Genomic DNA, 24,582 nt, shown 5'->3' on the forward strand with positions numbered 1-24,582 from the left:
TCTTGCTGAAAAATGGACGCAACACTGGATGAAAAGGCGGTCCAACAAAATATTAGAGTGTGAAATTTTTTGTTTGGTGGCAACTTTTTTTGTATTTCTTGCTTTTTTGTTATAGTGAGAGTGGTTTTAAAGTTAACATTTCAGACTCCTTCCTTGAGATGAGCCTTGGGGATCTGGCTCCGAACAGCGCTATGAAGACAAGGTGTAACAGGACTCTGTGCCTGTAGGCTACAACAGAATGCTGGATGCTGTGTTTTGAGTGATGCCAGTGACAAAGGCCGACATTACTGCTCCTTAAGCCTGATTGAGGCTTTTGTTATTGTGACTGAGCCAATCATAGTGACGTTGTACCTTCTTGTTCTAGGTTAGTTGTGATGGGATTACACATGACTGGGAGAGGAGAGTTTCCCTGAAGGCAGCTCTTAGCTGTGAAATATTTGACTGGTCTGGAATGTTTTTAAGGAGCAGCCAGTGATTGTTTTCTCCTCTGAAACCTGTAGCCATGAAAACACAGACATTTATTCTTTAGGTTTAACGTAATGTATAGCATGACTTCGAAACATGCAGGAATCACTTCTGCAAGAGTCACAGAAATAACATAATAAAACTTTTGCAAATGAGTGAACGTTTCCAGGTAAAGCAAGTCTCAATCAAAACATTCCACAGCAGCACACAGCCCCAGTAAAGAACATTATCCAAAGTCCAAAGTAAGCTGTAAAAGTCCATCTGGTGCCCTGTGCTTCTTGTTGTTGCTCAGAGGGCCAAGGGCTCAAAGTTTCTATCAGGATCTATGCCGCTGGATTGCCGCCAGTGACCCTCCATCGCTTTTGTGTGCAAGACAAGCGGCCGATTCCAAGTCATCTTGTGTGTTGTGCAGCCAGAAAAGGCACCCAGTAAATGGATGAGGGAGAGTGTGCTGGGAAAAGGAGCCGGCGCTTTGTTTCACAAGTGGAGCCAAGAGTTGGGGCTTTGTCTGTTCTGCCCTGCGCTTGTGCAGTTTGGCAGATACGTTTCTAAGAGGACAGGACATGGAGACAAGTCCATGACATCGGAAAACTGGTCACTACACTGTCAAAAGTTCAGTTTAGATAAATCCGTCCTAAAGTCAGATTTTGTCAGACGTTTCTTTTTGCATTGCATGTTTCTTTTAAGACAGCCATTTCCCTTAGTCCACTCCCAGAGAGCGGCTGCTAAATGAAGGCTGAACAGGCCCTTCTATCACCCTGACAGCTCTATTGTTTCGCGGGCTGCAGGGACAGCTACCGACAGGTACGTGGCTGGAACTGTTCACACACTTCTGCTCCTTGATTTACTGCCTATCTGTTCCTCTTGGGTGTGTTGGCAGGCAGGGCTGCTCCACCCTGGGCCCCATGTACCAAAACCGCCCAGTTTACTGCAACCAACACTGGTACAACATGTTTCCATGTCAACAACATCATAATATAACACATTACAAATTCTGTGTTTTAGCATCTACCATAGTACCATAGTTAAGTCTTTGGTCTTTGCCCTGTGGTCCTCAGACCTGCCAAACATTCTGTCAAGAGCAGAAACATCTTCACATACTAAGGCTTTTGGTTTGATCTCTTGCTACAGACAATGCCAGGTGTTCAGTGTTAGCAATGGCCCCTTTGCCTCTAAAGAGTCGGAAGGAAAATCGCTTGCTCATTACGTCCAAATGAAATCGCAGTCAGGACTGAGCTGAAGTGGAGAGTGGAGTGGGCTCATGTCTCAGAGGAAGTACTCAACGACAATAATAATGCCCTGAGAGGCCAGGCCAGAAATAATTTCCAGAAAAAATCCTTTGTCGTGGTTTGAGAGGAGGGAGCAGGGAGAGACAGAAAGAGAGAGAAAGGGAGACAGGGCGAGTAGTGAGGAGCAGAGGAGTGAGGGAGGTGGGGGTGCACGACTGAGACAGGAAATTCCAGCACAAAAAGTTGGCCTACGTCCTAACTACACAGCGCAGTGCCAACTGCTATATACAAACGCTGCACACATGCATGCGTGCGCGCACAAACACACACACACACACACACACTGATTTGTTCTTGTTGCAAGAAACCGTCAAGAGTAACTGAGGCAAACAAAAACTCTGAGGTTGAACAGAAACGCTTTTCTTAAACACACACACACACACACACACACACACACACACACACACACACACACACACACACACACACACACACACACACACACACACTGATAAGTGCGCAAGACAAGATGCTCATGCAGTCACACAACAAGTGTTCATATACTCTGCTGTACACAGGTTTGTTCTGCAGGACGCCGCTTCCTCCAGGGCATTACATGGGTGAGTGATGGCGACAGAGGGATTGGAAGCTTATAGGAGAGTACAAACCATTGCCTTCGATGAAAGGAGACGTTGACTTAAAACAAGGAGGATAAAATGGTACCTGTTTTATTGATGGGGGGGGGGGGTTCGACAGAAAGTAAGTGGATTAGGCCAATGGTGTCAGGATTTCTGGGCTGGCTCTGCCAGCCATCCTGTTCTTTTTTCACCCTGGACCACACCTTCCCCATCACCAGGCCACGCCTCAGCTTTGGACCATGCCCACTCCCTCTCCTTCCCTCTGTAGACACCTACCAATGCCATGCCATGTTACTAGCTCGCTAAGGTTGCCATGTTGCTAGCTCGCTAAGGTTGCCATGTTGCTAGCTCGCTTAGGTTGCCATGTTGCTAGCTCGTATGTATGCCATGTTGCTAGCTTGTTATGTATGCCATGTTACTAGCTAGCTAAGGTTGCCATGTTGCTAGCTCACTAAGATTGCCATGTTGTTAGTTCGCTAGGGTTGCCATGTTGCTAGCTCGCTTAGGTTGCTATGTTGCTAGCTCGCTAAGGTTGCCATGTTGCTAGCTCGTTATGTATGCCATGTCGCTAGCTTGCTAAGGTTGCCATGTTGCTAGCTCGTTATGTATGCCATGTCGCTAGCTTGCTAAGGTTGCCATGTTGCTAGCTCGCTTAGGTTGCCATGTTGCTAGCTCGTTATGCATGCCATGTTGCTAGCTCGCTAAAGTTGCCATGTTGCTAGCTCATTATGTATGCCATGTTGCTAGCTCGCTAAGGTTGCCATGTTGCTTTCTCGCTTAGGTTGCCATGTTGCTAGCTCGCTAAGGTTGCCATGTTGCTGGCTCGCTAAGGTTGCCATGTTGCTAGCTCGCTTAGGTTGCCATGTTGCTAGCTCGCTAAGGTTGCCATGTTGCTAGCTCGCTAAGGTTGCCATGTTGCTAGCTCGGTCTGTTCAGGCCCAGGTGACCAAGATTTAGCCATGTGAGGGGTTTTTCCTGAGCTTCACAAGCTAAATTTTGTTTAGTTGTATCATGTTTAGCCTCCTGGTGTATCTTGTTTTACTACAGGAGTGTTTTGTGTTGAGCTTAAAATAAACTGGTTTTCATGAATTCCTGGTTCTCATGGCTCTCTGACTCGGCCCAGACCGACTTTCATAGACTTGCTCTGCCATTCTGTGCGGCGGATGTTGACAAATGGTCTCCAAAGCGACGTGAGATGCTAACAGTGGGGATTCATTAGACAGCCTGAACTCATGGAGAGTTATGATTTGGTATCAGATACTACATAAGAAGATTAGCAAGATTAGAGTTTCTAACTCAAAGCTAAACAAATGCATCATATGTAAATCCTTTATCATTTGTATAGTATACAATACAATGATACACAATACACTGATTTCTCTCCTAGCTTAACCTTTCTACCTCCACCTGCAGTGCTGGCGTGATCGACCTGCATAGTACGTTCTGATGCTGCCTCTTTTTCCTCTCTGTTTGGTTGAGGCAGTTGGCTGACTGTTTTAAACCTTGTTCTGCCCCAGGCGTTTTTCTATTATGGGGAGTGATTTCTTACCACTATTTTATCTATATATATTTTTTTTTTATTTATATTTTTTTATGTTTATATTTTATGAGAATTAATATTTGTCTGTTTGTTTTACTGATTAACTTGAAAAGTGGTCTTTGTTGGGTTTCCTATATAAGTTTTTGAAATGCCACTAAATAAACTGAATGTACAGTAAATAAGAAACTATTACTATCTCAATCTCAATTTAATTTGTTTATAAAGAGTTTTATCTTTTACTAATTAACTTTGGAACTCACGTTTACAGCTTACTCATGGATGGCTTATTTTTGCAGTTGTTGCAATGCTGGATGAACGGTGCAACTGTACGAAAAAACACAAGCAGATCATCAAACCAATTAACAGCGCTGCTGATGTGATTGACAGAGGGGAGGAGCCAACCAGGTCAAGTGAAGTGTCAATGTCTGGCAACACTGGTTAGCTGAACCACTGTAAGGTCAAACCCTGAGTCCCTATCTGATTTGTCAATGAGAGAGGCAAATGTCAGGTCCACTGTGTCAAAGGCTGCTTTCATGACATGTCATGTCTCAGGTCAAGACATGATTTTATTTTATCTATGCACCATGCTGCCATTTAAGATTTCAAGTACATAAGGTCCCAGAGTAGGATACATCTTTTTTGAAAGACAAGAAGGAATTGGATCACCAATGTATTACCAATAGTTTTTTCTAAAAGGAGAGTGTCAAAGGTTCAAACTGGTCAAAGAGACAGGCAGACAGATATGATTATTAATGTTGTTAATGATCCAGCTCTACATTAAATCATTCTGACATAATGTGGTTTTCAGTTTGTCTCATTTGTGTCAGATTGTATTTTTTAGAGTGCTGCTCCTATATCAGGGCCTTGCACCAATGTTTCCATCGTGTTGCTACACATCTGCCCCCAGATGTGTTGTGTCATCTTGCCGACTGGCTGGTACAGATCCACCCGGCCCTCTGCTGCCAGTGTGTTTACAGATCCCGTTCCGATCCAGCTTGTTCCTCTCTCCTGTGATCTGTCTCTGTCGGCTCTACACGCTGCATGCAGCCCATAACTCCCTTTTAGCATCAACCCCAGTGAACCCCGTTCCAGTTTGATCCATCACCTGGAGGTAAAATGTGTTGGACTTTAGCTTAATTGTTCACTACCAAGACCTTGCCTTACCTATGTTGCCATTAGCCAGTGGTTCTAAAGTCCATTCAGTGTGAAACTGGTGCCAAGGGAAACATGCAGGCTTTAATTGGCTATTGGTTATGGTAGTTGGTCACATACAGTATATCAATTGCATTTGGAAGACATTTAAAAAAATCCCTACCTAACAAAATGTGCTGATTGAGTAGTGGAAAGTTAAAATGTGTAGCACAACAGTAGCACCTAACGACTGCCATGCATCACAGACAGTGTTGGGTAAGGCTGGTGCAGTCTGTCTAATATTAGCATGTAGGTGCAGCAGGCAGTGGGCATCTGGAAAAACGAATAAGGTGTCAGGAGCCAGCTGATTTAGAGCCTGTCTATTGTAAAACACAGGTGTGAGCTTACTCATACTTTTTTACAGTGGTCTGAATGAAGTTGTAGCAAATTTTGCAGCGGGCACAGAAGAAGTTAAAATCTTAGTTCCTGTTGTGGAGGTTTTTATCACGCTGTTATAGCCTCAAATGCTCAGTTAAATAGTTCTTGTTGCTAATATGTTTTTTTTTCTGTTATGCCTCAGAGCAGCACATTATAAATCTGTTTATGAATTACTTCATCAATGTCCAAGCACCTTCTGGCTGCCAGGTTTCTGTCAAAGGCAAAGACACCAATGAAGCCAAGTCCCTTTAGATGGCGGGAACCAGCCCTTTAACCTCACAGACGTAGCTGCCAGTCTACACAAAGAGTGTCCTCAGCGCCCTATGACGACATCCTCAGCACAAGCCCATGACTCTCCCCTTCCTGCCCCCCAACATCCTCCCTTCGCTCACCCTAAACAGGGCTTGGTGTAAAGAACAAGAGAAAGGCAATACCCCAGGAAATACCCAAAATGGCACTCAATGTGTGGGAGAAGGAAGCGCATCAATCTAAGCCATCTCAGCTGGGGTCAGCATGAGGTGAGGCACCATCCCAGAGAGACTGCTCTCCATCCTCAAAAGAGAGGCTGGGAGGGATCTCCATCAAACTGCCACGTTGATGCCCTTACACATGGCTGTAGTCTTTTACAGATCCAAGATATGAAGTCTCCTGAAAGGCCTTTAAAGTCATATTTAAAACATTCCTGGTGGCTCATTGGTCACAGGGGGAGGGGCTTCTTATTTAATAAATGGCTGCTATCTTTATAGCTCTAGTGGGATGTTAATAGTAGTTTAGATCCATGTAGCTCATTTCAGACTAAGCTGTAGGACACAGCTACAACAATTGGCCTTCATTTCATGAGCGTTTGTATTACATTCAATTCCTAATTCTTTAAAAGTCTTGTGACAGGTGAGAATAAACCGTCTAAGTTTTTTGGCCCAGAACTAGGAGTGTGTAAGTGCTCCTTTTGTTCCATTTTAAGATAAGCCATACTTACTTGTTTATTATTGGCAACAGTTCAATTACATTAAATCTCTTCAAACATCTGAGTTTTTATGTTGCAAACAGATTTTGAGGAACTCAAGACCAACTCAGCTGAAAATCTGTGGCGTTCATGGTGCAGGGCAGAATATTTGAAGTGTGAGCCACTGCACTGTGTTTATACTGTTTATACACATGCACATAGACACACGCAGCGGGAGCAGGGTCTTATAAAAACCCCTCTTGTCTGGACTCTTTCCTCAGGGCAGAAGTCAGCGATGGAAACCATCTCACTCTGGGAATTTGTTTTAAGCGCTAACAAGGAACAGCTGTGAAGAAGTTCAAGGGGCCTCAGACCAACTGGAATGGCTCTCCAGTGACTTCCCTCCCCTTCACACTGATAATGCTCTTTCTCTTTCCTTATTGCAAAGTTGCCCTCAGTTGAGGTCCACGATTGACATAGAAGAGATACAGTTGATAGTGGATGTCATATGTAACATATGAGGTGACTTGACTGTGCCATACCATCAGTGAGGACTGTTCAGTGGTATTTGGACTTTTCGCCAGTCAATTGAAAGACTTAATTGGTTTAAAATCTGCAAGGTTTCCCACTGTCCTTCTTTAATCCAGTCTAGGGGCAGTTAACCCAAAGTCAAAAGCAAAGAGACAGTCATCGAGGTCAATCTTATCCAGTAGGTGTCACTCTGTGAAATCTGGTCTGATTTAAAGTTCCTAAAAACCTTTCACCTCTCATCTAAAGGCGTTTACCAAAGTGTGTAAAATACCAAATCCTAGTGACACTTACCATTCACCTCTGGAACCTCTGGGAGTAAAAAGATTGCTTGAATAGGATCTGAGTTTTTTTTTTTTTTTTTTTTAATTGTACAATGATGATGTTTAGATGACTTTGGTTGTGAAACAGCACTATATAAATAAGATGATTGAAAGTGGCATATATAGTGTTATATAATTACAAATGGTAAAAAGATGGGTTTGATACAAACACAAGACAACAGGAAAGGGAACAGGAAGAAAAGGATAAACAATGACATAAATAATGAGCTTTTAACTGCCTTAGAATACAGTATGTACAAATAAGTTTCCTTAAACCCTGGATTCTTCTTGTACATTACAAGATTTTAATCTAAATATTCATTTTAATCTAAATAATATTTCTGTATGTTTATCTGCTCTACATTAGATGCTCAAATGTGTTTTCTTGCTTGTGACATTTCATTTTGAAGGTATGAAAATTGATACAGATGGCAATTTATGAGCAACACATAGTTTGTGCTGCTGAACGAGAAAAAAACTTTGCCACGTGTTAGTCTACATGTCTGTCTTTATTAAACTACTAAAGGCAGGCAAATAGAGAGACAGGTTTGAGGCAGAGTGGTTGAAAGCTTAAGTTGAAGAGGAAATGGCAAACACAGGAAACTGGGAGCCCGGAGTACAAATGACACGGGTTTGTGTACACACACACACACACACACACACACACACACACACACACACACACACACACACACACACACACAAAAGCACGATAGTGTGAACGCGGTTCCTGACAATTGACAGCAGAGAAGCTGAAGCCCCAGAGACCAGAGTGAGTGGCAAGGACATTACTCAGCAACAACAAACAACAGCCCTCAAGATAAAGAATCATTTGTCACTGGAGCTGCATTGACAAACACTACGCATTGTGTGATAAAATTAGCAAACACACTTCTTCCCTCATGTGACACTGCGAGAGAGAGAATTCACCTCGGGGTAAGCCTGCCGGGGAATCTCCTTCACCTGACAGATGTTTTTTATAGAAGAGGTCAGGGGAGTGCTCTCAATCATAAAGAAGTGCATTTTGCATCACTGGGAATCTTACCCACAATATAGCCATGATCCGTAAGGACCAACCACTGGTCGACTGGAGCAGTGATCAATCACAAAAGCCTTGCTCATATACAGTATATGTATCTTAATAAGGCAAATGAAGCATTCCAAGCCTATTTGGTGCTCGATCTATGGAAGCTCAAACATCAAAAGTAAAAAACCAAACTTAATACAATTTGTGCATTAGGTAAAGCATTTAAAAAGTAACCACATTGTAAAAAGAGTGGACTCTTTTAAACTGTGGGATTTGTAGGAAACAACAACAATTTTTAGAGCTCATATTGAGTCTGAATATGTTTCACTTCAAATTATCTAATGTTTATGTGGAGAGGTGAGCTCAGTTTGTGGGACTTGAATGAATTGGGCAGTGTTGCATTATTTCTTGCTTTAGGTTTTTCATCCAATCATTTCTGATTGGGGACGGCGCGGTGGTGCAGTGGGCAGCACTGTTGCCTCACAGCCTGGGTCTGGGTTTGGTTTCCAGGGCAGACCGGGTGTGGAGTTTGCATGTTCTCCCCGTGTTTGTGTGGGTTATCCTGTAGATAGCTGGTATAGGCTCCAGCACCCCTGGGACCCTGCATAAGGGAGTAAGCGGTAGGAGATGGATAGATGGATTTCTGGTTGGACTTGTAGCATTTTTATCTACTGTAATTTTAGATTCCTACACTGCTGTGGAATTCTTTTCTATCGTGGAGCCAAGGTTTTGACTGTACTGCCAGACAGCCCTCGTCAACATGCATAATAAAAAAGAGCAGCAGTGATAGCAGTGGTCTCCTCAAAGCTTGGCGTGTCGGATGGCTTGAATGAGGCGCCCTCAAAGTAGGAGAGAGGTCCATATGCTTCATACAGCCTCAGCAACGGCATCGTGAAACAATTACAGTGTGGACATGTGCCAAACTCCCGGCTCCAGACTGAACCCGGCGCAAAGGCTTGTATACTTAACATGACTCCATCCAAAAAAGAAAAGAAAAACACGGTACATTTGCTTTAGAGTCTGTCTCCAGAACTGAGTTCCATTTATTAAAGCTAGAAAACTGTTTTATACCACTTAAAGAATTCCCAGTGGGAGCTTTAGAGCAGCTTTTATGTACAAAACAAACAAATGACTACAGACTGACTTATCATATAATTCGTTCACCATTTAGTAAAAAATACGAAAACCATCTGGCTCCGTGGTTGAAGTTGGTCTTTTTAGAAAATTGTGGGTTTTGTTTCTGCAGGGCCTTGATTAGACAATGCTTTGTAAACTACGGTTCTCTTTAAAGGCTCGATCTAAGTGTGCAATGATGTCTTAAGAACTCCCGTCTGGCTCTTCATACCACTCCACAGGCTGAGCAGTGGACATCTTTATGCGCACACTCTACAGTTCATTCTGTGCCACATGATGCCCCTGTATTATTTTTAATCATTTCTAAATGCACCACATTAAGCGCTGACTGTGGACAACATGTGAAGTTGTGCTCCACATTGTGGGGGGGATGAATCATGACTCCAGCAAAGGCTGTAAAAATAATTTAGTCAGCGTTGGCATTAGGATTTCTTTCTCAGAAAAGAAAACAAATAAGTAGTATATCCACTGGCCCCACCCACCTCATTCTATCTATTCATCTAATACCGTGGGTCTTTTCTCTTTCAAGACTCTAGTGGCAAAGAGCACATTCATAAAGCCACACGACAATAGTCTTGAAGCATATATACATAAGCACCACTGTCCTCAGAACATCATGGTTTCTGTAAAATTGATAACCGTGTTCTTCTGGTGCAGCATATTTGACCTTTTTGATATACACATTCCTCTCTATGTACACTGGATCTGTATTACACTGCAACTTGGATTCCATGTAAACTTGACCACATGTGTAAACCTCCTTTTCTAATTCCACACCGGCAGATTATTGTACTATTTTTGATCTTCAACAAACTATGTTTCATGTGAAGTTGTGTCACACCGTGTTGCATTTTGAGCCACATTGCGAGTTGCGCCTATTTACCTGCAGCAGCAAACTTGAGTCACTTGATACTTTGTTTTGTTTGGCAAAAAAGTTGCTCTGAGTCAAAACTAAAACAGTAAAGAGATGATGAAGGGTAAACAATATGTGGACAAACTTATAAACTATGATGTGACATAAGACACATAAAACTCACATTTTCTTCATAGTGGTGAACTCCAAAACCTGTAAACAGGCTGAGCAGTATAACATTTACTTCTACCCGGCACAATTCATTTTTACAAGGACTCTATTTAAAGCCAACCTTTGTGCCATGGAGCCTACAGACACACAGCTCTGTATCTATAGCAATAGTCCAGCCCAAGACATCTGATCTCCTGCCTGTCAGACCGCCACTTGTCAGCTCCTATTAGGGCCTCCACTTACATGTGGTACCCATCACCCCAGGCCATGAGGTAGCCCCCAGGGAAGCTCGCTTCAGTCAGTCCTGGAATCACTTCAGGTTATATGTGCTGTGTTATGACAGCCTAATGGTGCTAGTAACTGTGTGGCAGCAGAATGATGGAAAGGAGGGTAGGGAGAGAAACAGGACGAAGCGACCACAGACTAGAAGAGAAAGATAGAGATGAATCTGAATGTTTCTGTGCCCATGAATAAAAACTGTTGGCACATTAAACAGCTGGATTATTAGCACTTTTGGAAATGTAAATAGATGAAAAAAGCCCAGAGAATAGGTCTCTATAACTTGTGCTGGGGAACTTTAAATATTAATAATTTCGTGAAGGAAAATATTTCTCAGGATGTTAAAGAACCCCTCCTGTTCCTTCTCCAAGGGCTAGCACAAATTACCTGTGTGTAAAGCTATTGGGTTTCCAGCGTATAACAAAGGTAACAGTCAGATTGAACAAGCATAACATTTCACAAACTCTGCCAGAAATAATGAATGAATATTCATAACCAGGCTGCTCGTATACACTGTTCTGGCTTCCTGAGTTTAGGAAAACATAACGTAACTGCTGCTGCTCCCTAAGAGGCACGTTCTGGGACGAATTACTCTGTTTCTAAGGCTGTGACAAGCTACTGGAGGTGAACTAACCGATGAGTCACACCAAAGAAATGTTTTCACAAAATCAGAAGCTTTGCAGTATCTCTATACTTTGGAACAGTTATTTAGTGACTTGAGGCAGTGTTTGTTGGTGTGCACCCTGTCTGTACGGTTTTAGCTTATGCCATAAGACTGATTTTGTATTAACTGCTCCAGAGGTTGAGTTGTTGTCATAGAGGCATATGATTCATCATTCCTAGAGTCACCCATACACCGAGTAGGCGCTGGTGAATATGCATGGTCACAGGGGAACGGAATGAAAACTACAAATACAGGGTGTGTGCGTGCTCTGTCCGGAGCTTAGTCTGCCTTCCTCCCCTATAATAAAGGGGTGATCCCCCCTCACAATGGAGAAATTAAAACAGTTAAACCTTGCAAGGCAAATTACTGGTTCTCCTAAGAGTCAGAGGAAGTGTCTTGATATGTAAACAATAACCCTATTCAGCTGACTACCCTCTCTCTCCCTCTCTCGCTTTTTATTCCTTGGCGTCCCTCCTCCTTCTCCCCCTCCTCCCACCACCTCCCTTTTAGCTCCATGGGAATTTTAGACGGGCCAGATTCTCTCTAAGACCACAACTGTGCTGAATAAAGAAGATTTACGGCACCTTTATCACCAAAGCATCTCCTGTTTTGCCAAACCCAACACTCAGAGAACAATGCACACGCGTTCTTGCAAGTACACACACTAATAAAATTTGTTTTGCAAGTGTTATATAGGCAACAGATGCAGCAACACTTCATTTGCATTTTTTATGAAATGTGCTTTATATTATAAGTTTGCAACACTAACAGACGCTGGTTGCTGGGAGAAGCCATGCCAGAACCTGTCACAATCTTTACCGTGTCAACTGATGACACACCTAATCTCTAAAAGACAAAGGGCAATGTACCCTAAACCACAGGGTCAGAGGGAGATTGTGAGACTGTCCACACTTAGATTGACAGGATGTTTTCCTAAGCTCCTCCTCTCCTCGACAAAAGGCCTGAACAACAGGATGAGCTGGTTACACGTGTGAGGAAATGTCACAGTATGGATTGAAGAAAGTGTTCATCTGTCTTATGGTCAATATCAATAACAAACCTCAATAATTCAGTGATGGCAGTCAAGCTGGTGTACCTTCCACTCAGTGCACTAGCGTCATAACAATGTGTGCCGTGGACGCGCCTGCATATGCTGCTATCAGGCAGTACAGCCGCTCTTTGAAGACACTGTCTCTGAAGACAGGCACTCTTGTTGCTGCAGTCACCAAATAATGGGCTCATATGTTTACAGAGGATCACATCAACATGGTTGCTACAGATGTTTATGTCACACAAGGGGTTAAGTTGGAATTTGTGTTTTTTCTTTGTGTTATCTATGACCCTGAAGACCAGTGTCTCAGTCTGTATTCATGTATACCAGGATCAAGCAGCCCAACTCCAGAATGTGAAAAACTAACTAAATAAACTACTTAAAGAACACTTACCTTATTGCAATGGACCAAGGGAAACATGTAATACAGAGTTAGTCACGATGAAGGGAACTCCCCAGTACTATAAAGATATAATATATACAAACATACTACTACCCCTTTTAACTACCACTCACTAATCAGTTGCTCCCTAGCTGTCACGGGAGGCTTGTCTTCATTCTTGCTCATGTTCTACAGCTGGAGGATGACATTACAAATCATTTTTCCATATGTCTGCACTTTGTTTGTTTTTGTTTCTAAGAACCATAAAATGCCCTGACATTCAGGGCAGATACCATGAGCCCTGTGACTGGCTTATTTGTGATTGCAAAGCAGCGTATCTAATAGTGCGGCAGTCCTAAAGCCCCCTTGAACAATATGACTAGCAGCGAGTGGATGCCAATGACAAGCAGAGTGTCTCTCTGAATTACTGGCCTGTCATTAAGTACAACAAGTGTAATAATCTAATTATTCTTCTATTCTTTGACAGAATAAATTCAACTCAAGAGCTGCTAACTTCCACTGAAATGATTTAAGTAGATGATGAATGTCGTTGTTTTCGACCCTGGCTTCATTAGTAAAATTAGACTATTATCATTACAGCTGAGCTGAGACTGTTTTTTGCGCACATTAAACTATAATTGAAATGACTTTTGCCTAGGGATGTAGTTAGTCTAGAAGTAGTACGGTTCAGAACTAGTTCTGTATGACCCTAACCCAACCCAGGAATGTGGAAACCTGATCTGAACCTCTCTAACTAAACAATACAATTTAAATTATTATTATAAAATATTTTAAGGACAGATAAGATACTGTACAGCCCACTAAACACTACATGCTGCTCGAGAAGTTTTTTTAATCTTTCATCTCTAATTCCCTTTTTGGGACATGACCCAGGAGCCAGTGTGTTGTGAGCAGGGACAGCTGTTGTTTGTTGTATTTACTCATTCAACCTCATCTGCTTGTTTTGCTGGTTACACAGTTTACTAGTCTGTGACCTGCCATTGGGTCAAGGCCAGTATGTGTTATGACCGCATGCTCGGTTTGGACAAAGAGTCGCCCTCCAGGTGATGTGACCATAGAAATATACTCTAAATGTTTATTATTTTTAACAGCTATGGAATCCCTTCTCCTCCATAGCAGCAAAGCCAGCTGCAAGTGTTTCAAACCAAGTAATTTCTCTTAGTTCACCCACAAGCTGGCGGGTGATCAGTGCATACACCCTGTTGTATGTGTCAGAGCTCTAATTGATTAGACTAATTGCTAAATGCTAGCAGTGAAACCTTTTATCTGTAATTACAGAAGCAACGTTTCCCTCAGGAAGAATTTCACTGATGGCAAAAATCAATTTTCTCTCCTAGTTTGTGTTGTAGATACAACACAGTTAAACTACATTTATTGTAAAAATCTATTGTCCACTGGATTACCCAGTGGAACTGTTGGTGGGTAACAGAGTAGTACATCTATAAGATCACTTCAAGGTTTCCCTTGAAGACATACTATATAAATGTGGACACAGGTGGATGTTTTTTATCTACCTACCTACCTACCTACCTACCTACCTACCTACCTACCTACCTACCTACCTACCTAGACAGTGACCCAACCACCCACCTACCCACCTACCTACCTACCTACCTACCTACCTACCTACCTACCTACCTACCTACCTACCTAGACAGCGAACCAACCACGAACCCACCCACCGACCCACCTACCTACCTACCTACCTACCTACCTACCTACCTACCTACCTACCTAGACAGCGGCCCACCCACCCACCTACCTACCTACCTACCTACCTACCTACCTACCTACCTACCTACCTACCTACCTACCTACATCAACAACATCCCAACTCCAAGCACAAGGTCCAACCCAGGCGGTAACTTCAAACACCAAAAGAACTCCAGAAAGGTATCACCATAGTGCTGCCTAATACAAACTTTACTGCTGATGCCAGAGTAACTAGTAGCAGCTGAATCATGGCTGATTGATTTTTGTTGCACTCTGCAGTGTGATGACTGATTATTTTTCCTCCAGCAGTATTTTTTTATAAGGTGACCACAACTGTGTCTGTAGGCAGGGGGTGGGGTGGGAGGCTGCCTTTGAGGGTTACAATCCGGAAGATCCTGACCACAAACTGTCCGCCTCTGGACCAACACAGCCATAGGTACCAGACCTGTTTACATAAGCACCTCCTGCCTTTGTTTACAGCTAGCACACATTTTTTGTTTTACTGGGACAAAACTTGGTTTATTTTGCATTACTTGAACTGTGAGGGCTACATCAACAGAGCCAGGATTGACAAACCAGTGGCTCAAGTCTGATGGAGACTGATGCTTACAGAGCAACAGGAATACTGAGACTTGAAACACACAAGTGAAACCATGGATGGACTTTCAACAATTATCTGCGGTGTCTTCCTGTCAAAAGGAAAGGGGTTGCCAGTAGTGACAACTTCAAGAGAAGGAAAGACCTGGGCAACGTATTGGGTTGATTCTCATCAGTCCAACAACCACAACCGACTGGAAGTGCCTTAGAGGCAAGAGCATGGATTACACCCTGCATGCTATGGAATAAGCTCTCAGTTTAAGAGAGGATGAAGCACAAAAAGACAAAGGAAGCACAGGCCAGGGAAAGGTAAGGAGAACCTGGCCAACAGGGTGCTGGTTAATCCCCTAAAGCATCCATATATTGCCTCCACCTCCTCTCCCACTGCTTGTAAACAGTAAGGAATTTAACATGTTGTCTTTGGGCCCCTGTGTGTGTCTGTTTCAGAGAGATTTACATTTGCAGACACTGCCCAAAGCATGCCATGTTGCTTTTTTAACTAAAGTGACTTTGAAGCAGGGGCAGCGCCTTCCAAAGGAAAAAAACAATATCAGAAATGTCCTCTCATTTGATCCTGATTTATGCCTCATAACCACTTTAGAGATCTGCTAAATTCTAGCAAGCCTCCATCAAGATAACATGCTATAGGAGCGGGTTCAGAAGCCGATTTAAAAGCCAGGTCGGTCAACATTTGCCTGAAGGCCATCCTCAAAGATCAAGTGAAAGTATATTAGATTGAAAGATCTAGAAGAAATATCCAAGTGATTTCCTGAGTCTTTTTACTTTTGCACTTCAAGCAAACTGAAAACAATGCTTTTATAATTCAATTTTAAATGTGTGTGCACGGTACATGCAGTATGTTAAACACCACATTGTAAAATCCCAAAGTAAAAACAATAGATACAATGATGTACGCAAAAGAAGTTGGAAAGCAATGAAAGGTGAGGGGCCACCTGCCCAGATTGGTTAGAGTAAAGAGAGCAAAGAACTAAACTGATCTAAACACTTGTCTTTTTAACTAACATTTTGGAAATCTAGGTGTGAACTGAAACTATAGATGCTGAGAATTTTCATTCCGGGATAGAACCAGATACCTCTGTGTTAAAATCATTTTTGGAGGACCGCTGTGAGTTCCTGAGGGTCTATGGCTATAGACTCTGACAGGAAAACACACAACACTGGTCACTAGGGCTTCCTGTAAGCTTCTTGTCTGCAAGTCTTCTCACGTGTCAGGAAAGGCTTTGCTCATATGCAGTTACAAATTATTACAGTAGATGACAACTGATAGAGCTGATTTTCTCTGAGCACTAGAGATGCAGACATCCGTGATATGCTTAGTGGCTTCAGGAGCCAAGGGAAGTGTTTCCTGGATGCACAGGACGTAACCTGAGCTACAATTTGCCTTACACATCTGCATTTTATGAAGGAGAGAGGCTTCAGGAAACTATATTGTGTTATTCCTTTATCTAAGGTTAGGGGGGCCTCAGAGATAAGGCTAAGGGGTCAGACATGAATGTGGTCATCCCCTTCATAACCCTGGCCATTGAGCCCAGCTCCCTTCACCCCTCCTCCATCCTGTTGCACAGTCTGTGGAAGCAAGGAAGCGTAAGAGCCTCATTTAGGAGCATAGAAAGAAAGGCAGAAATCCCTTTCTCAGGAAGATTAGTGTCTCTCCCTTTGGAGTAAGCCTGTGGGGTGAGGAGAGGGGTGCTGTTTTCCATTTGTGCTTTGGGGGTGGAGGTTTGATGCTCTGACCCACTCCAGAGCATCTTTAAGTGAGGATCCCCTGGTGGAGCTGCTTGTTTCACCTGAGACTCACCCAGTGATGACTGTGATTAACACCCAGCCCCTTATCACAACGCCACGCTCTACTCCCAACAAGACTAATTATACAACACTCCTCTTCTTCATCCATCTATGCTACAGAGTGAGAGACTCGAGGCTCATCCATTACCACCAATACAGATTACACAAGGCCTGATTTAATGCAGTATTCATACTTTAAGACAAAGGCTGGACAAAGCTGGGAATAAATTGTTGTGGTGCCTCTCATCTGCATCTTTCATACGTTCCATACATCAAAGCTACAACTAAGTAGCCATGGACAATGTGTTTTACATGCAGAAGAACATCAATCGTAGCTTGATGCTTCTAACCAGCGGGCAACAGGCCACGGCCAAACAAAAAGGATGAACGTAACCGTCTGGTTAGTGAGAATGCTCCTGAGCTCCACTGGCCTCATACAGTCAACATCACAGTGAAGGATGATGGAAAAAATCTCTTTTACAAACTTAGCCAACATATAATAAGGGCCTTAAAACAACAAGCTGGCAGATCTATGTTTAACTCTGTCTGTCTGTGCAGCAGCATCTATAGGCTCAGATAGTGTGAAGTGGCGAGGGGGGACATCAATCACAGGTATTGCTTTGAAAGCCTGAGCTGTTTTACAGTCCTGAAAGCGGGCACCTGATCTGAACACATGTTGCTCCGAGCCGAGACAGACTCGTAAATCCCGCAGCCAGGGAGTCGGGTTACAAGGGTCGAGCTTGTGGAAGCATGTTCCGAAGCTGCGAGACAGACGCGGGTTGTCACACAGTGACGCGAGTTCCCATTTAAAGCTATTAACAAGAGGCAAGAGGCAAGAAGCATGACTCCTATCATGTAGACTGAACTCGACCTGGACCTTTGTGTCAGCATCCTTATCCCGCTGCTCACACTGATTCACACAGTCTGTGTTAAATGTACAGTATTGTCCTCACTCTCAGACACAGTCAGGTTCAACAGGGCAAAGTGAGCGCACATGAAACAAGTTATGGGATCTGTGGCTAGCTGACACAATGGATTAGAGTGAACAACGTGTCTTTAAAATGTGGCTTTATGTTCAGACTCACAGTGGATGGTTATAATACTTTGCATTTTGATTTTTTTCAAATGACTGATGTGAGCCAGTGTGACATGTTACACAGGAAGTTTCCAACCAACTTGATTTATTCACATTTGCTCCTAATTATTGTTTTGGACATAAATTCTAATAAAACAGGGACCATGAAAAGTAAACAAATGCTATCTCACAGAAACGTCCTATTTTACCATCCCCAGTGTGACCAAGTGAGCTTTGTGATGGCAGGTCACCAGGTCCTTCATTAAACAGTAACACTGCTGGAGTCTTATGTTCCTGCAGCCCCTCAAATGCCGCTTGAGCACCTTCCTCGGGGGCTTCAGTGTCCAGTTGCCAGCTCCGGCAGCAGACGTTAGTAATTCATTGGTACCTCAGAAGTCCGAACAAGTTCCCCCACCCTCGTTAGGAGAAGTTTTCATCACACATTCACTTATGAAAACATAAGCGCTCATCTTTTAATTATGACTACTTTATGAAGGGGACCTCTACTCATTGACTGCAGGGACAGAGCAAATACCCACGCAAGGTTATGAGGCTTCAACCACCACTGCCGACATGACACACAATGGTCAGAAGTGTGTAAATGACTGAATAATTTATGCTGGGCCATGTGCAGTATTTCTTTTTTTGCAGACCTCTGAAAAACTTGTTGGCTCTTTGTAGAGGTGCCAGTGATGGCGCGCTGCAACGTCCTAGTTTCTCATCCCGCATCCCTAAACAATTAATGCTCATGGCCGCGCTTCGTGGCAGGCCACCAAGCCCATCGTTAAAAAAATAAAATTCTCCCACAATGGCGTGTGACATCTTGTTAGCATATCAAAGGTGCCTCCCTCCTCCCAGATTCCGCGGCAGGCCTGTGCTCCACCGTGTGGTCCGCTGCTACGCTTGCTGTTTTTAGTAATTCATGAAATTTATACTCTGGAGGTGAGAACAAGGTCTTTCAACCTCATTATAGGATTTTTTCATCACCCATTCTCTGACATCTCTGAAACATGCATCCCCCTATCTCTGGTTCTCAACCGCTTCATGTGCCACCCTGCTACTGAGTGGGCATGTTTAGGTTCAGTCCACAGCGAGTACACAACATTAGACTTATTCTGAATTACCAAATAGCCTTGTCAGTGGTCAGTCAGTAAGTAAGTAAGTAAGTAAGTAAGTAAGTAAGTAAGTAAGTAAGTAAGTAAGTAAGTAAGTAAGTAAGTAAGTAAGTAAGTAAGTAAGTAAGTAAGTAAGTAAGTAAATAAATAAATAAATAAAGTCAGTTTTGAAAATACCTCTAGCCAGAGTGGTAGGTGAAGGCTTCTTAGGCAGCTCTGAGAAGCTGCTTCCATCCAAACCAGAAGCCTTACACTCCTTCTTCTCAGTGGCTGTGGCTGATGTCTCCATGCTGCTCCTCACTTTCCTCCACAGCCTGAAAAGACAAGATGAAGGCAAGCATTTTATATGTGGCAATGAAGTAATACATACATTTTCAAAAACACCATATATATATATATATATATATATATGTGTGTGTGTGTGTGTGTGTGTGTGTGTGTGTGTGTGTGTGTTTATACATACATACATACACACACACACACACACACACACACACACACACACACACACACACACACACACACACACACATATATATATATATTTATAAACAATTTATAAACAATAATTTATTCATAAACAATGTATATGATGTGTATTTATATATATGCATATATATATACATATACACACATAAATATACATACATATATATATACATATATAAATATATACAAATATAAATCACATTTATTAATTTTGTGATTAATTAATCTATTAATTGTTTAACATATATATATATATATTTATTTTCATATATATTTTAAAATAATTTATCTTATACTAAATAGCTGTGGAAACTGTATAAATACATCGTATTATATTTAAATTTTGAAAATTTTGTTGACACAAGACTGCTCATTTCCCTTGTTGGGAAAAGCTTATTGTCTACAAACTACAGATTTAAAGAAAATGTGTGTGCACTAGAGTGGTTCAGTGTCTTCACAAGTGTGTGAGTAATGTTTTTAGTCCGTCAGTGTAATTAATGACCCCCCCACACACATACACCACAGGTTTTTGAGTTTGATGTAGTGACCAATTGTAAACACAACTGGCCCTGAGGTTCCAGCCACACACATGGTGTCAAAGCCTCCTCAAGCCCGTGTCAAAGGCTTGACGACTCGGCAACGTGCCCCTTGTTTGACTTGGAGGCAGCTACAAGATCATCTGCTGCTGAAAGCAAACATCACCCACACCCACTCTGGACGAGATAGTCACTCCACAGCATGTGGCTGTTGCCCCGTAACTGAGGCTGCTTCACCTGCTTGCAGACAAATGTCCATGTGATTTGGACAGAATGCTAAGACGTTACAGGAAAACACAGCAGCTGAACGCAGCTGCAGCCTCCTTCAGCTTTACGTGTCACAGGTGCGAGGAAAGGGAGATGTTTTCATAGGTGCACAGGTCGGTTTAAAAAAGCTGTGCTAAAGGCTGAGACGGGCGTTCCTCACACCTGTTGGCAGCAGTCAGTTATTAAACCTTTACATTAACTCATGCACTTGAGAAAATTATTTTGCACAAAAAAATGTTTATAAGTTGACATGTGGCCAAAGGACACAAACAACACAATAAAATGTAAATCTGAAATTGAATTTATTTGAAACAAATGTGATTTTTGGCTCGAAAGAATCTTCTAAAACATCAAAGCAACATATTAAAACAGACAGTGTGTGAAAATGTGGATGCTAATACATGCTTTAGTAATGAGTGACACCATGCTGGCATTCAAAACATAAGCGTTCAGAGCCAGTTAACCAAATGCGTGAAGCGCAGGTTTTGGTTTCACGTGGATATCCAACATGTCTTCCTTTACTGGGAGCTGTGGGCACCAGCACGATGACCCCTCACCAGTGCCAGTCGCCTGTCCTGGAGCCAGCGTAAGCCGATTAAGAGGTGGGCAATAACAGGTTTAGGCTGCATCTGTTTCTCTTTTCTGCTGCCAGAAAGTCTTTGATTTAGCCAAGAGAACAACTCCTGTGGCCCTGACATCAACTTAATGATCGACATTAAAGTGCTTTTTCATTCGAGCGTCACGTCTGGCCACGGAGCAAGCTCTCCTTTGGGGCTCGACGAGCTGTGCCCAGCGCTCACAGCAGCAGTGCTGGCCTCTCTCACCCGTGAATCCTCTCCTAACATCCCCGTCTGATGAACATCTGGCACCGCATTAATAGCTGTTTCCATGCTTTTACAGTCTGCCAGCTATTTGCTTTCCAATTGCCTCTGAACCTCGAGCCAGTGTTTGGGGCAGAAGCACCTGTAAAAGTCATTTAGCTAAAATCAAAACAAACCAAAAAATGACAGCAGGTGCAGTTTTGGTGCTGTTGCATGAAAAGTGTTGGATTTCACATACTGCTTTATTTCTCCAGAAGGACCCTCCTTCCCTCCCTATGTGAGGCTGTCTCACCACCCCCTACCTGGGTGTCTCTAGAGGCTGGACCCATGTTCCCTGCGGCTCTGAAGGCCCGGTACAGGTGTCAGGCACTGGGCGACAGATGGCGGGGGCACAACAAGGGTACAGTATGCTTGCTTTCTCCTCCTCTAAATGGCTGCGCAGACGACAGCTTCACTCAGTTACTTCTGGGACATCACCGCAGTCAAAAACAGGAAACTAGCAAGATCCCAAAACATGCATCTTAGAGATGGCCGCACTGCGTGATTTATTTGTTTTATTCCAATTCTTGTCTTCATGGCTCGGGCTGGAGCGGCTGTGACCGAAGCCGTAGCCCCAGGTTTTACAGTGTGGCGGCTTTGTTCTTGTTCCTTCCTGCCACACAGCCGCAGAACTGGATGTTTTCTCCACTGAGAAAAGTATGCTTTTTGAGAATTATCGAGTCTTTTTTTTGGGCTTAGCTTTGAATGTGAAGTACTTTTGTATTTGCTAAAATCTTAAGATATAAATATGTTCTGGGTGAAAATGCACACTAGAAAACTGCAGTTTGTAGCTGCTTCCTCCACCAGCTCTGACCCAGACCTGCCCCTCGGCCACACGGAACACAGGACACAGTCTGAATACAGCATTTAAAGTTACTGCTGCTCTATTTGTCCAACATCGTCTCAGGCTCATCTCTTCCTCTCCTAACCTCTCCACCCCCCAACACCGACTTGCAGGATTTCTCGGCGTGTTTTTCTTAGCTCCTCGTTCAGTTTCAAGTGTTCCTCTCTTCCACTACCTTTCAACAGCTCCGCTTTCACCAACACTGAAAGGAATGCAAACACACATCAAACAGAACCCTCTCAGTTTGAAGATTTCCAGGCTTTACTCTTCTTACTTTCTTCCTTCCTATCTTTCAGTCGGAGCGATCCCTATCCTGGTCGGCTCCCTTTCCCAGCAGCGCAGACCCCCAATCTACACACACAATATACACACACACACACACACCTGCACACACATGCACACACACGCACACACACACGCACGCACGCACGCACGCACGCACACACCACTTGCTGTCCCACACTCTGCTCACTTGGCAGACTGCAGAGCGATAAGGTGAGGTCTACTGCCCCTATACCACCTGCAGACCTCTGTACTTGGGTTTCTGACAGTGACACTCATGCAGGTTAACACAACAACTGCCAAACGCAAAAACAGAGCATAGCACAATTTGTCTTCATCACTTGGTGTCATTTCTGAGAAGACACTGCATATTCTTAGCATTTGGTGTAAAACAGTGAGCAAACACAGTTTTTAGTTTTGTCACCTATAAATTAACTTTTCAATTTACTGCAAACTCTCTGCTGGATAAATTTGATTTAATGCTGGATTAGAGCAAATTTACAGGTGAACTTGTTATGTTTGTGGGTAACTGAACGCCAGAATGCCTTTTTCACCCTGCACACCCTGTTGTACCTTCACCGTGTCTGGATTCCCAGGACGAAAACAGCTGCTTGTGGCCTCACCACCCAGGCCAGACTTTCTCTTCACAAGAAGCCTTTAATTTACTCCAGCAAATGTTCCCTGCATGAGAGCTCTTTTTTTACCCGCTGCTTCCTTTATTAGACAACTGAGCTCAGGTTCAGCCATGTAACAGCCAAACGGTGTCCTTTTAAAAAAAACACAGGCTACAAGTTTCATCTGTGGTTTAAAACCTGCAGAACAGCACCTCTTAATGAATAGGTCCACGTTGATACCTTTGTGAGTTGTGCATTCTGCCAAATGTGCTCATTATGCATGAAGATTACAATTGAGGAATATGCATTCTATATTACAATAACCAATATTTTCTAAGAAATATTTTCTAAAAAAATTCTAGACATTTGGATTTTTTTGGTTACAGTTCATGCAACTTTAAACTAAGTAATTCACAATTTGTATCAAACTACACTCCACAGGACCACAAATGTTAAGACCTTCAGGAGAGAAGGAGGAAGACAAGTTGAGACTAGGGCACATTCTCTACATGTGAATCACGCTGTTGGAGAAAGATGAGTCAAAATGACGAAGAAGACGAGACCATGAAGTAGACTGTGAAAGGTCTGACAGCAGTGAGCCATTAGTGTGATTCAGAGGTTGAAACAACACCACTACAGGCTGACACTCATGTATAGATCCTGGTCACTCAAGCGGCAACCAGAGTATTGCCAAAATAGGCTTTTCTCAATGCAGGAAGAAGGAGAAGAAATTTAACCTATGGAGAAATCAGACTGCAATTTATTTATCACACTGACCCATGACTACAGTTCATGTATGTGTTTTTAATTAGTCTTTTACATGATGGCTTGTAAAAGCACAAAACTGCATGTGGGTTGCAGAAGATACAGGATAACGAGCATCTAACAAGTGATCTAATATAAAAGGAATTTAAAGAAGCAGAGTAAAGCCCCATGGATGAGCTCCTACCCCACCCCTGATCCTGACCTTTCCTGCTAGTAAAGGCAATATCCTGTGGATGATCCTCCTCGTCTCCCTCAACCAACAGAAACCAGATGTGGAGCTCATGGCCGTGCACAGAGTTCGTGGCAGGGAGGAATTCAAACCCATCCACACAAGGCTACAGAAATAACCTTTTACCACCAAAGTAGCGTTGGACACATACGGCATCATCAGAGTCGAGGTGGGAAGAAACAGTGAGAGCTAATACTCAAGTGGATCTGGTTGGTAGGTATTAGTGAAAGGGTACACCTTTTACTGAAAAGTCCCTTATAATAAAGATTTGTGTTAAGTCCCAGCTGTCACCGGTGCCACATCGAACACTGCTGAGTCGAGCCAGCTTCCTCTCCGAAGCATTTGGCCGGGGTCGTTCACCCCAAATGTGTTGTTAGCGCTCACTCAACTGCTTCAGCTGTCAGTAATCTCGGCAGGTTAGCTTTGTGTGTGTGTGTGCGTGTGTGCGTGCGTGTGTGTGTGTGTGTGCATGTGTGCGCGTGTGTGCGTGAGCGTGTGTTTGTGTGTGTGTGTTTGTGTGTGTGTGTGTGCGTGTGCGTGTGTGTGTGTGTGTGTGTGTGTGTGTGTGTGTGT

The 24,582-nt window shown here is 43.1% G+C and overlaps 1 protein-coding gene across 2 annotated transcripts in view; it reads right to left on the reverse strand.

Moving 5' to 3' along the window:
• Positions 1-24,582, reverse strand: part of gli2a (GLI family zinc finger 2a) — a 54,416-nt gene that overhangs the window by 23,307 nt on the left and 6,527 nt on the right. For both annotated transcript variants that reach the window (XM_029136754.3, XM_055505043.1), the window contains exon 2: positions 19,301-19,437. In XM_029136754.3, coding sequence (XP_028992587.1) covers positions 19,301-19,412 — 112 coding nt within the window. In that variant the 5' untranslated portion in view covers positions 19,413-19,437. The remainder of the gene's footprint in view (positions 1-19,300; positions 19,438-24,582) is intronic.

This window comes from Betta splendens, chromosome 21 (assembly GCF_900634795.4).
Source record: "Betta splendens chromosome 21, fBetSpl5.4, whole genome shotgun sequence".
NCBI lineage: Eukaryota > Metazoa > Chordata > Actinopteri > Anabantiformes > Osphronemidae > Betta > Betta splendens.